Here is a 14,091-nt window from a genome sequence, read left to right as displayed (position 1 = left end):
TCCTTAAAGCTGCGTAAACCTAACAAGTGCAATGTAAAGCACTTGCTCTGCTTGTACCGGATTTCTGATTTCTAACCATTTCACAACTGTCAAGTATATTTTGTGAAATGAGATGTTCTAGCTGATTTATTCTGAACTTCATGGCTAATTTAGGCAAGGCAGTTTTGTCTTTTTGATATTTTTCAGCCTCGCAGAAGTTACTGGTATTTTCCCAGGTATTTGCAAGAACTGTTGCTTTTTCTTATCCTTAAATACCCTAGGACCTCTGTCACTTCCAAACACTATGCTTGCCTCACCTTGACTACTTCAGGATTACTTGCTGCCAATTCAGTGGCTTTCGCTAGTATGTTTTCAGGTGTCTATTGCTGATTAATCAAATTCAAAGCTCTCAGTTCAGTAAGTTTGAGTATTATAGTAGAAGCACAGATTTATTTCTCAGAGAGTTCAGTGGCTTTCTGCAAGTGATGGGTCCAGCACAGGGTCTTTAGTTTTGAATAAAATATTTTTTTACAGAATGCTGATAGTCTACAAAAAATTAAGTTGATTTTGATAATATTTGCTTCCCAGGGCTCATTTGCCTAGCAAGGAAATACTCCATTATTCTTGCTAGCTGCAGTCGCTTTTTTGTTCTTCCTTCTCTGATAAGCCATATATGTAGGTATGGAAAAAACTAAGTTCTGATGGCAGATGAAGTAATTGTAGCAAATGATAGAGAATATATTAAGAAATACTACATATATAAGGCAAAGCTCTTGTTTCTCATGTTTTACTGTGTCTCTTTTTAACATTCAGAAAAGTAATTGCTATTTCTTATCATGTAGCAGCAAACCAGTATTTTCTAATTGAGCTAGCTTAAAATATAATCACCAAATTATAAACACTAGTTTGATCTTGTTAGGCAATTTGTAAGCATTTTGACTTAACTTTGTGAATATTCAGACTTATGTTGATCTTCCTTTGGAGTTTAAGATCGAACTGAATATAGGCAAGTGTGCAATAATTTAGCATGCAACTCATGGTGAAAAATTCAAAGTGGTGTTCATAAATCCTTCCTCAGTGGACTTTTTTCCCAGATATTTGTGATCTGTAGGTAATTTCATTAATTTGAAGAGTTCTAGTTCATATTAAACTAGTTTTATTCTTTTATCACAGATACACTGAATAAGAGGCTTGTACTAGCAGTTTTCCTTTGTGGACAGTAACTTACCTGACTGTAAATATCAAACAGCATGGGCAAAACCATAGTAACTTATTTAAAGAATCTTGCCATTTTTCACATTTTAAATTGGCCAATGTGAAAAATGATCAAATACTCCCGGATACATTGGTTATTTGGTACCAGTCACAAATTAATCTACAAAGCTGAATTCAATCTTTACTTTGTTAGTAGTAAACTTTAAAAACTTCAATATTCGGAATGGAATACCAGTCAGATGATATACATCTCTTTTTTGATTTAATAAATACAACTTTTTGAATTGGATATCTAGAGCAAACACTGATATTAGTCCAGGTAATTTGAATAAAACTTTTTTGACAGAGTACTGTGCTTTGGAGTGATCAATGACCAAGCATCAATATATTTATAAGCTACTATGATAGTGCTTATATGGCATTCTGCCACTGTTCCACAAAAAAGAGAGAACTCATAAAAATTTACTTTATTCAGCATGAAAATTGTTTTTTGAAAGTACTGTATTCTTAAAGTAGTGTGCTGATGCACCCTCTCCCCACACCTGGCAATCCCAGAACCAGTATTTTTGCTTGCACTGCAAGAATAGCCATATTGCATCACGTGGATTGTGACCAGGATGGAAAATTACTGATGTCTAAAGTCAATCACCTTGAGACCCTATAAACAGCAGTAACAAGGAAGGTCCTTTGAGCTCTTCTGGTCCGCAGTGGGCTGTGCCCAGTACCTGGGCTGATCTCAACCTTCACCCGTTGAGAAATCGTTTGATGTGAAGTATTTCACGGAACTCGAGGGGAATTTTTGTATGAGTGTGTGTGTGAATCAATTCAACACAATATTCTATTACTATGATTGTAATAGCAAATTCTCCTTAATCATTTAGTAAATGTTAACTAGTGATTAATAACTTCCTGTAACTCTTTCTCTCTCTCTAAACTGCGAACACACAAACATATGCCTTAGACACAAACCGTTGTGGTCTAAGGTCGGTTCTGGATCCAGCTGCACCTAAGTTCCTCACTGAGAAGGAGTTTAGAAAGCAAGGCGGTCTAGTCCGAACCTGGTGACTCAATGCGAGGGTCTCCCTTACCCCTCACACTTTTATTCTGTATAAATCATTTTCCACTCAAACCACTTTTGATTTTCTATTCCATTCATTTGATAAGTAACAGAGTGAACCTTGCCAACAAACTCTGTAAGATTCCATTTTCTAAATTTTCAGTAAAATCTTTTCTTGCAAAATCTGAGTGATCATTTAAGCAACCTAACCGCTCATTCGCAACACGGAGCTTTTAAATTTTTTTTAAGTCCTGTAAGAATGTATAAATTCTTACTTTTTTTTTTTTTAATTTCATTGTACAACTAAAACGTGCTGTAAAATTCTAACTTCTTTGGAACATAGGTCATGCAAGTTATTTTCTGAAAAAGCAGAAGTAGATATGTTATGTGAAAGGAGCCATTAGATCATATTTCATAAATTTGTGAAATCCTGGCCTTATTGAATCCAACAGAAACCTTTTCATTACCTTAACTGAGACAAAAACTTCATACCGCATGCAGAATCTCTATGTAAATCAGCTAATTTTAATCTTCAGCTGAGAGAAGAAGTCTCAGTCCCTGAGTTGGAATAAGGGCAGTAACAGTAGAAACAGCGTGTACATTCATTCTTGGTTATTTCAACACTTACAGCTGCTGTCCGGTCTACCTCACAGCGGCTACTCAGAATGAAACAAGCTTCAGCATCATCCATTCTAGAAGAAGGGAGATAAGCCTGTTACATACCAACAAAATACTTATGTGGACTTGTCTTTCACAGTTTATAGTCTTGTATGCTTATGGAAACAGACTACAGAGAAAGTTTAGTCTGTCTGTTCTCATGCATTATCTGAATGTCAGCAGCAGTCGCCTGCTGAGTGTACTAACTCATGGTATACTTGACTGTACTTGACTTCTCGAACAGGTTCTGGGAAACTTTCTTTCCCTGGTGCCAGTATAAGCTGTGCCAAAGTAATAAAAGCAGACTGGCCTTAAGCACACTTAACTTGCAAAATAAGTATTTACCTGCCATGAGTATAAAGAGCGAACAAATAGCACCAGTCTGCATAGTGTGTAAGGGGATGATATGTACAAGTTATTATTGATACGAATGAGAGAGAGGGGACAGACAATATAGATTTGTCTTGCCTAGTGATAGCAGAAAGATGGGTAGATTTACTAGAATAATCTGTTTAGGGCAAATAACAAACATTTCTGTGTATGTATGCATTAAATGAATTAACTGTTTTCAGTTCATGGTCTCTTTGAGAACTTTTAATGTCTAATTGTTCTCTAGTGGGCACAACTGGTCATGTGATAAAAGGAGTGGTGGTGAAAGTGTGGAGAAAAACTGTCTGACTGAAGGTTTCAACCAAGTTTCCTTCTCCTCTCTTGCCTCAGATCTCGATATCCTTCTCCAGTGAATCCTACTTCACTTACTGGTACATGGAAGTAAAGAAATAGGGACTTGATCGACCTCCTTGGGAAGACAGGACTTTCTGGGCAGAGAAACAGGATGATTAGCTTGGGTTAACCGGGAAGGGGAAAAATGAGGCAGAAGCTGGCGAAAATGAACATGCAAGTCACTGCTCGTTACAGCAACTCCATTCTGGAGTCTGGAACAGGACCTGAGATTCCTAAATCTTTGGTTTCTCTGCTGCTAGTAAATGGAATTGGTGGGTTTTAGTAACAGCTTAGGCCATTGGGACCTTAGGCTTAGACTGAGAGCCCAGTCTTTTAGGTACTGTACCATCACAGAATAAAAAGACTGACCTTGCCATGTAAGCTCTGAGTCAAATGACAAAGGGCAACAGAAGTGTGTGCAAAGGGAAACAGGAAGAAAAAGTGTGACAATACCTGAATACAAAAATTATCATGGTAGAAATTGGTCTCGCTAGATATCAGAGCAGAGAACCGCCTGAAGAAAGGATGCAATGGAGAATACTGGGATTAATTTACAGGTGTTTCTGAGAAATTCATCCTAGATTGAAGGGACAGCATGAGTGAAATCACAATGGGAGTTGTATGCATGAAAGAGAATAGCATTACAGACTTACCAGAAGGTTACCTCTCAGTAAGAACTGGGAGTTACAGGCTAAGTGAGAATAAGGGGTCACTCCTTGATGCAATAAAAAAGGGTAATCCAGGCAAGGAATGTAATGAGGCAAAGTGTTGTACTACGTAAATAATATTTCCAGAGTGTTCTGAAATAAGGGTTAAGGGAGTTGAGATGATATATGTCAAGAACATAAATATAGTTTTAAGTGGGGCAAAAATGAAAGCTTGTGTGAGAAAACGATTGCAAGATGCAGGCTCAGTCTACATAGGATGCTCTATAATATGATTCCAAGATTACAATCCACAGTAGGATACTGGTTTCATTTTGGTAGCGAAAATTAAGATCTATTTACAACTGTCTGCAACTAAACTAAAGTTGATTAATAGCTATCCATAATGAGATGTCAGATAGCCTGGCCAGCCTTCTAGGTTTTGACTACAGAACAGCGATAAAATTTGTGTGTTTCATATGAATCATTCAGAGAAAGTAGAGAGAAAAAAGAAGGAGAAAGTCAGGTCATTGTAGATTCCCCATAAGCACCTAGCAGTAGGAAAACAGGGGAAGCCTCAAAAGATTAAAGTATTTGAAATGGAAAAATCTTTGTAACAAAGGGAAATTGATATATTCAAAATAGTAATGTCAATTGCAGTTGATGTGGAGAAGTGAGGACAGGAGGCCACTTCCGAGCACTGATTAGGAATAGATCATGGGACCTGTACAAGTAGTTTTAGCTAAGCATGAATTGCGAAGATAAGGTCTTTAACACAGTTTTAGGAAAGAAAATTCAGTGAAATTAGATGAGATTTTGATGAGACCTGATGAGGTAACTGAAATTGAAAGTGTATATATAGATGATTTTGTAAGGAAATGAAACCTCATGTGAACATAGTCATATTTTTCCCCAAGGTTTTTTGTAACTTCTTGAATCATTTCAGCCACAGATGACAAGGGTAATAACCTGATATTAACATCTATGAATGTCATGAGTTTAGAGAACAGAAACACTAATAGCATCTGTGTCAAAAACATTTATTAGAACCCAGGGTGTCGTTATGAAAAAAGTGTTATTAATGTCCTAACAACTGAAAAAGGTTGTCAATTATACCATTTTTATGTGCCAGAAAAATGAATCTGAGACAAAAGAAGCCCAGTAGTTCCACTGCTCGCAGATGGCAGAAATTATTGGGACTTTCTGTACTGAAGAGAAATTCGTGAAAGGAAAAGTATAAGGTGGCAGTGCTACTCACTTTCTAGTGCTAGTCGGCAGGAAGAAGGAGAGCTGTTTTGAGTAGTTACTGTGTTGTTTCAAATGCTGAAGTAGCTATAAAGTTTCCAGTCAAGCTGATGAACAATTTAAGTATCAGTTTGATACCTCATGACAGAAATAGTTCTGGTTTTTTGTTAAAGCTGGGCACATGAACACTGCTCAGAGAACACTAAAAATTTGCAAGGTGAAGCTCTCAGAGGTAGGGAGCAAGAACGAATATAATTTTTGTAAAGTCGAATTGCGTACTAGGGCATATAAAGAAAAATACAGTCTTTAGTTAACTGACTGTTTACTACTTATGGAGTCAGACAACTTTCGGTATTCCTTTACTTTTTGATGCGACCTGTATCATGTTATTTTGACACTACATTTCACATATAATGTATATATAAATTTTAATAACGAGACACTTCTTGATTATTTTGTTGCTAGTGGTGGTAACCATTACTTCATTTATTAGAAGAAGTTTACCATGTGCCTTGTTATCTTCTCAGTACATTATGCTCTCATTAAAAAGAAATACAGTAAACATCTTAGGTACTGGGTTATATTTCATATTAAATGTCCTATTACATTCCCACTATGCTTCTTCCCTCAGGAGAGGTTGAAAATTATTCTATGACAGGTACATTCAATTACATGTTCTGCAGGAAAAAGCACAGTTCCACAGTTGACTACCTCCAGGTTATTATAAGTGAAATTCAAGACTATCTTCAGGGAACAGCCTAATTTTTCTTCTCCTAATGTGCAGAACAAACGCCAGCTAAACCCCCACATGAATTCCTTCTTGAAATCAGCAAGAAAGTCAAAAAGGGAACATGTCTTTATAAGAAAATTCCTAATCCTGAAAAAAGATTTATTGTATTTTCACATTTCAAACAGGTACAGAAGTAGCTGTTTTTTCAGTGGCAGAAATCTGAGAAAATAATGCTGCTCACTATACTTCTCACAGATTAGATTCCTGGAAATCACTCCCCTGGGGCGAAGAAGGTTGAATGACACAAATACTCAGACAGGTATTCGCTTAATTTTAGATATCTATATTAATTGCTGAGTAAGTTCTTAAAAAGAGCAATGCATGTAAGTTAAATTAGTTATTTGCTAAAAATCACCTTTCTCTCTCTTTGAAGAGTTTAAAGACATGATCCTCCTACATGAATTCCACTGTGAATTCCTTCGCACCTTCACATGATTGGGCAATGGGGGGGCGAGGTGATGAGGAACTGTGTTTGACTGATGTGTTTTGACTAATGTCGTTCACTATTAACTGGCAGAGAGGATTTTTTAGAAGTGGTGGAAGTATATGGTAAGAGGAACGCCCTGAAAGAAGGGTATATGGAGGTAGAGTAGTTGCTTATAGTACCAGGCTGAACTTAGGAAGAAAACAAAACTCTGCAATGTGTTCAAAGGGTAATAATTATTTTTGTTTACTTTCCCCCCCTTCAGTTGGTCAGAAGAACTACCATCATATTTACCATCATTGCTCAAGGAATAGAAACAAATTCTAGCATTACTGGCAGTTTTGGAATTTTCTGTGCTGCTTTTTCAAAAGAAATCACAGGCACTCTGTTTCAATATCTTTAAAAACTGAGACAGAAAAGATAGTGAAGAAAAATTTGGTCAAATGAAAGAGCTTACAAATATATGTTCATTGAAAAATTTCAGATATTATGAAAAACAAATTATATCAAAGAGCCTTGCTTTCTAAATATACATGCTTTCTTTCCAGCACAGCTCTTACTGTTTGTCAAACATATATCAAATAGTATGAGTGCAACAAAAGTAAAAAACAATATTGGTCAATATTTGCCTACTTCGCTCTCAACAGGTCTTGATCTTTTAGTGCCGAGCCTTGCAGATAGATAACTCTTTGGGACCACATTGGGATTTGCAACACCCTTCGGACCTGAGCATCCATCTCAGTAGGACACAAAATAACGACATAATAGTCCTGTCAAAAACATAAGTCATGTTATTATTTATGGCACCATTTATTGTTGCTAGAGAATGAGTCAACAGAGACTCAGGATGTCAAAAACGTGTCTGATAATCCTCAAATTTAATTGACAAAAGTTATTTAATACACGTGTTTAAAATATTGAATTCTTTAAAAAAAATGGCTGGACAGTTGTCAGTTGCTCACAAAAGACTCCAAAGTGGCAAGTAAAGTCCTTTTAGAAACATTTTTGTTTCCATATGAGCATACTTTTTTTAGAGACAATTTACATTTCTGTCTTTCCAGCTGGAAAATGTAGGAAGTTTTCAACAATTGAAATAGAATTGTCTTCCCCCAAATTTTTTCCTCTACATTAACAGGCAGATTTAAACTCTGTTTCCTGTGCTACAGACAATCCTTGTTAGGAAAAGTAAGGCTGCTCTGAAGTATACATGTGAGTACATACGAGAAGGAGAGATATGCAGAACATGAGAGGACAGACTGAGAGTTTAGGACAGTCTTGTCATAGAAGTCTTCCTTAGCACACATGCACTTTTGCAGAAAGCTTAGTGCATTGGATCCAGTGCACTATCTGTATCCTTCAGCTTCCCATTTCAACTGTGGCAGGAATATATAAAAACTCTTTTAGGCTACTTAAGTAGTATTATGACTTTTCTTCTTTGTCTCCAGTGTATCACATTCTGACTCATTCTTCAGGCTAGTTCACTAAATTTTGGATTTCAGTTTGTGTTTGTATCTGTAAGGGACTGGATTTCTTTGTGCATTTCCTTATGCCTCTTACTAGCTAATTATTTTGGGAATATTTTGAATTTGGGATTTGTCAAATTGCTGCTCAGCAATTTGAGGATTGTATTTTCATGATTTTTTGCACTAGTTAATGAAGCATGTTATCACAGGTAGCTTAGTAAAAGACAGAGAGAAGACTGAGTAAAAGAAATGGTCTGCAGCAAAGCTAATGATAATTAATCCAAATTGCTATCTCATATAAATAAGCTTTTATATGATCAAAAAAAGACATATGACATCTGTTTGCATTAGCTAGGGAATTTGTGTACAGTAAGAAAATCTCCTGTGTGTAACCTTTCAAGGTCTTTGTCCTTTAAAGTATTTATATCTTAATTCAACAATTCCAAAAGTATGTAATTTTCCCAACACTGGCAAAAAACAAAGCAAAATGCAAAAACCAAAAGATGCTTTGACTTGTGAGTTCTGGATCCAGTCCCAGAACAACAGGAGAAAATAATTTAATACTTTTCATTTATTTTCAATTTTAGGGTAGAATATAAGGAATTTGCATGGAAATATCTGTTTCTAAAAGGACTTGCATAATTCTACAAGACAGTAATTCTATCTATTTAGTCTATGTACCTCTATTTAAAATGAATGTCTCCATACTGTATCTCAGCTTCTTATTGCAGCTACAGATTCCCAATTCAGTCAGCTATTCCCAAATTCAGTGTTACAAATTAAAGACCATTTCAGAAGACTGTCTGCAAAAAACCAGTGTTTTGATTATTTTTTTTTGTTTTCACTGTAAGTACCTGCAGTCTGGGGTGAGCATAGAATTCATTTAAGAAATCCATAAGTAAGTCAATCTTCAGAGAGCTAACACACAGCACAACATGTTTTTCCGTCTGAGCTCTGTGTCGACTGTAGTTACCACCGGACTTTTGTCTCTCCATCCACAAGTAGGCCAGTTGTTCAAACTGCAAGAGATGCCAGTTGTCAAATATAGGCAAGCAGACATGCAGCACAACTGTATCATGACTTAACAATATTGCATTGTTCATATCACGCCTCTACGAAAAGATGCCCTTAGCCCACACTGTCTTTTTGTTTGCAAAAAGTTCTCTAGTAAATAAGTGAGATGGGTGACTGAAAAACATGGCAGTAGAGCCAGTCTCAATCACACACAAATAGCAGGGTAAATCCATTAAAATATCATGAGATTACAGTAAATCTCAAGATTTTAGAAAAGAATGAAGGCTGTACCTTATTTCCTTTATGTATTTTATACCTATGAGCTTTCTTTTTGCAGTGCCATGTGACATAAATGCTTCCCTCAAATGAAAGGTTAAATTTTCACACACTTAAGTGTATACTGTGAATATAGACACTCGGATAGAAACACCATTTTACTTGGTTTGGGCAATAACTCTTCTCAGAGATTTTCTAATGTTCTGAAGGCAACCTTCTGTATGCTCTCTTATCTGTCTTATAAATTTAGCTACAAGTTAAATACACAGCAGCTGTTAATACAGCAAATTTGCCTTTGCCAGCTGAACAATATATGCAGGCTAACACTAAATATTGCTTTATTAGCCTGAATCCCTTAGACTAACCAGAATATTGTAACAATCTGTAATAAAATATACAAACATGATTTCAAATCTTCTTGTAAGTAATATGCATTTAATGCTGAGCTCAATTTAACTATGTGTCTGTGTGACAGCTGCTTTTTCTCATTCACATTCAACTGATGGAGAGACTGAATCATGACGAATAATTAATATCATATCATTAGCGGCACAAAAGCTCAGGACAGAAAGCCTCCCATGTTCTGTGTATGGAAAACCATATGAAGCCCCGTTACCACTACAAAGATACAAAATTAAGTAGCTAATAATAGGTAAATTTATGTGAAAGGGCAGTAGATTCAAGGTTATTTACTGGCAATGCAGAGCTCTTATGCCTGAAGTGTATACCAGAACTACCTGCTTCCTAGGAAATTCCAAATTTCTTAAACAAAGCATATTTTAGTTTTCAATAGAATATGTGTTTTACTAAATTTCCACTGAGTGGGAATATAATTGTGTTAGTGTATATGTCTGTCTATGTAGACATTAAATATTTAGGTATAATTAAAATGTTCACATAATTTCAAGGAAAATAATGCTGAAAGCTTGAGCTTCCAGCCTCCTGTGGTTTCTGCGTTGTCTGCTCACAGTGAGCTTCAATTCACTGTCAAAGAAGCAGAGTCTGGAAACGATGGCTGTGTGAGAAATTCTGGAGCATCATGGTCTAGCAGGTCTACTGTAAGCGTTGACAAGCATGCACATCATCTCCCCACATCCCCTTTTTGTGGCACATGGTCTGAGTGATCACCAAGTGTGGAACAGTTGACATCTTGGCAGGGCTTCCCATGTAATCTCAGGGTTTCTGTCATCAAGCCTCACCTAATGAGCTGAGAAATGTTTGGTACAAATTTAATGAAACTGACTGAGTCCTTGAAATACTTGGATTTTCATAAATCAGCCTTTTCTTGCTGAAGCTCTCAGAAGTCCTAAACTTAAGTAGGCATCAAAAATTCCTAACTGTGCTGTTGGCTGTGTGTGTGTGTGTACCAACACACAGCTATGAACCCAATTTGCTTGACTTGCAGATTTAATGAGGTTTTTTTCAAGTTAGCACTGAACTGTATGAGTAAGAGAGGAAGTGGAGAGAACCAAGATTAGAAGGAGACACAGGCTGCAGAGGAAATGCAATACTCATAAAGAAAGTACTGGCTACTGGTTTGTTTTTTTTAAATTGCTCCATTAATAACAAACCAACATCTCAGGATGAAGCAAGGGCTCTCTGATACATGACAGGAACAGAAAGCTTTCACCAGCACTTGGAAACTGTTATTAGTGCTCTGGTTTTTAGAAAAAATCTAGACTATAGGAGAACAGACAAAGGAAAAAGGAAGAAAAGCAAAACAGAATAGGAGGTGTAGAAGATGATGGGTGTTTTCTGATATTGTATATGCAATAATAACAGTAACAATGAATTATTTCAGTTATTATTCTTTTGATTTTAAAACCGTTCTAAAGAGAAGAAAAATCCACATTTACCTGTATGGGCAACACCACAAGAGCAACACAGATCATAATGACAACAAGCAGCTTTGAAGGCCATATCTTGGGTGTAACATCCCCAAAGCCCACAGTGGAAAATGTCACTATGCAGAAATAAAGGGAGTCAAAGAGAGTCAACCTGTTTCCTGCTCGTTCCAGATGCTGAATTCCACAAATACTATGCAGAAAAGAATGAATAGAGACACGAAAAATAAAAACTGTACTTAGGGTCAATTCAAATTTGATGAGTATATGTGCAGAGAACTGTTTATTTTCAGAACTCATAAACTGCTTAGCAAAGACATTTTCTCATCCAAGGGTAAAAATTAGTATCAAACCAGAACTGTGTTATTAATATAATTTGCAAATGTCATTTGTAATAAACTCATTTTTTTATTATTTCAATATGATAGTCACAACTTTGTTGCCAGGTTTTGCTTAGTGGCCGTTGTGAGGGAGAGGTGGTATATAGAACATCCTGGATTGATGCAATTCCCTTCTAAACCAGAACAAAAGAGATGGTATATGGTTGCCACCATTCAGAATTTTTTATAAACATCTTTTAACTTTCTTAGGGAGAGTGTGCTGGCTACCGCTTTGTTTAAATCTGTCTCTCTTTATGCTGGTCTCTATCTCTTTCTGTGGCAAGAGTTACTAGCATGAACTAGTTCTGAGAGTACATGTTGCATACGAGAAAGATAATGTTGATACAAATGGGTACTGACTACCTAGAATAAATTGAACGTGAGAATTGCAGGCTATCAGATTGTCAGAGGAGTAAGTGTCCAGGGTCAGCCTTCAGGTAGAAAGTGGAAGAATGCAACTGGTATGAAGATTCTGCTTGCTAAAAGTACAGAATAGAAATATAAAGCTTGATTGTCTTTGATGGCAGAAAAAATGAAGTTCATTCCTTTCAGTCACACATTCCTGTGAAACAGTAAATGGTAGCAGAATCACAGAATCACAGAATGTTCAGGGTTGGAAGGGACCTCTGTGGGTCATCTAGACCAACCCCCTTGCCAAAGCAGGGTCACCTAAAGCAGGCTGCACAGGACCTTGTCCAGGTGGGTCTTGAATATCTCCAGAGGAGACTCCACAACCTGCATGGACAACATGTTCCAGGGCTCCGTCACCCTCAGAGGGAAGAATTTCTTCCTCATGTTCACCTGGAACTTCCTCTGCTTCAGTTTGTGCCCATTGCCCCTTGTCCTGTCACTGGGCACCACTGAAAAGAGCTTGGCCCAATCCTCCTGACACCCACCCTTCAGATATTTATAAGCATTTACTATGTCCCCTTGCAGCCTTCTCTTCTTGAGGCTAAACAAGCCCAGCTCCCTCAGCCTTTCCTCATAGGAGAGATGCTCCAGTCCCCTCATCATCCTCGTAGCCCTCCGCTGGACTCCCTCCAGTAGCTCCTCATCTCTCTTGAAGTGGGGAGCCCAGAACTGGACACAGTACTCCAGATGGGGCCTCACTAGGGCAGTGTAGAGGGGAAGGAGAACCTCCCTCGACCTACTGGCCACACTCCTCCTGGATGCATCCCAGGATCCCATTAGCTTTCTTGGCAGCCACAGCACACTGCTGGCTCATGGTTAACCTGTCGTCCACCAGCACTCCCATGTCCCTCTCTGCAGAGCTGCTCTTCAGCAGGTTCGCGCCAAGCCTGTACTGGTGCATGGGGTTGTTCCTCCCCAGGTGCAGGATCCTGCACTTGCCCTTGTTGAATTTCATCAGGTTCTTCTCTGCCCAACTCTCCAGCCTGTCCAGGTCTCGCTGAATGGCAGCACAGTCTTCTGGTGTATCTACCACTCCTGCCGATTCTGTGTCATCAGCAAACTTGCTGAGGATACACTCTAACTCTTCATCCAGGTCATTGATGAAGAAGTTAAACAAGACTGGGCCCAGTACTGACCCCTGGGGGACACCACTTGTCACCGGCCTCCAACTAGACTCAGTGCCACTGATGACAACCCTCTGAGTTCTGCCATTCAGCCAGTTCTCAATCCACCTCACTGACCACTCATCCAGCCCACACTTCCTGAGCTTCCCTAGGAGGATGTTATGGGAGACCATGTCAAAAGCCTTGCTGAAGTCTAGGTGGACAACATCCATGGCTCTCCCCCTCATCTACCCAGCCAGTCATGCCATCGTAGAAAGCTATCAGATTGGTCAGGCATGATTTCCCCTTGGTGAATCCATGCTGACTACTCCTGATAACAAGTTAATTGGTAATTATTTCTTTTGTAATCAGCATGATGTGCTTTTGATTTTGAGAAGCAGCAGCAGAATCTGCCCACTGATCTTACTGCTATTTCATATGTTGCAGACTTTAAAAATATTTCACTTTGAAAAAACATAGCATGATAAAGAGCTTCCCAAGCTTAGAGTATGATCTACCGTAATGCAGTAGAATTACTTGGATCAGTTCAGGCTTTTAAATTATATCCACCTATATGACGAAAATCAATGTGTGAACCACCCTGAATAGTGTTTTTTTCCCTTTGGAGTTAGTGGAATAATTTGTCCTCAAAGAATCAGAGAGATAATTGATAAACAATATCATATTCCTTAGTAAACATTCTAGAACGTACTGAAGATGATTTCTTTATATATGGTATCCAGATGGTAATAGTCACTGATTAATATCTGCCATGGTAAGATCTTCGCATCACCAGGGAGACCCTGTGTTTATAACAGCTTTAGCAGTTGTTCTTCTGTTCTCTGTTCTGTTCTCTAAAAATAATT

General features: G+C 37.8%; 1 protein-coding gene across 5 annotated transcripts in view; it reads right to left on the bottom strand.

Annotated features, from left to right (window-relative positions):
• Positions 1-14,091, bottom strand: part of KCNT2 (potassium sodium-activated channel subfamily T member 2) — a 193,447-nt gene that overhangs the window by 99,164 nt on the left and 80,192 nt on the right. For all 5 annotated transcript variants that reach the window (XR_012764196.1, XM_075422338.1, XM_075422339.1 and 2 more), the window contains exons 10-13: positions 11,344-11,524; positions 9,052-9,216; positions 7,368-7,504; positions 2,880-2,943 (exon numbers count right to left, since the gene is read on the bottom strand). Coding sequence is in view for 4 of the 5 variants with exons in the window: in XM_075422338.1 (XP_075278453.1) it covers positions 2,880-2,943; positions 7,368-7,504; positions 9,052-9,216; positions 11,344-11,524 (547 nt within the window). In the remaining variant the exon portion in view is untranslated. The remainder of the gene's footprint in view (positions 1-2,879; positions 2,944-7,367; positions 7,505-9,051; positions 9,217-11,343; positions 11,525-14,091) is intronic.

The sequence above is a fragment of the Opisthocomus hoazin genome, chromosome 6 (genome assembly GCF_030867145.1).
Source record: "Opisthocomus hoazin isolate bOpiHoa1 chromosome 6, bOpiHoa1.hap1, whole genome shotgun sequence".
Taxonomy (NCBI): Eukaryota; Metazoa; Chordata; class Aves; order Opisthocomiformes; family Opisthocomidae; genus Opisthocomus; species Opisthocomus hoazin.
Note: the sequence above shows the minus strand (reverse complement) of the source record. Positions and strands in the feature narration are given on the sequence as shown.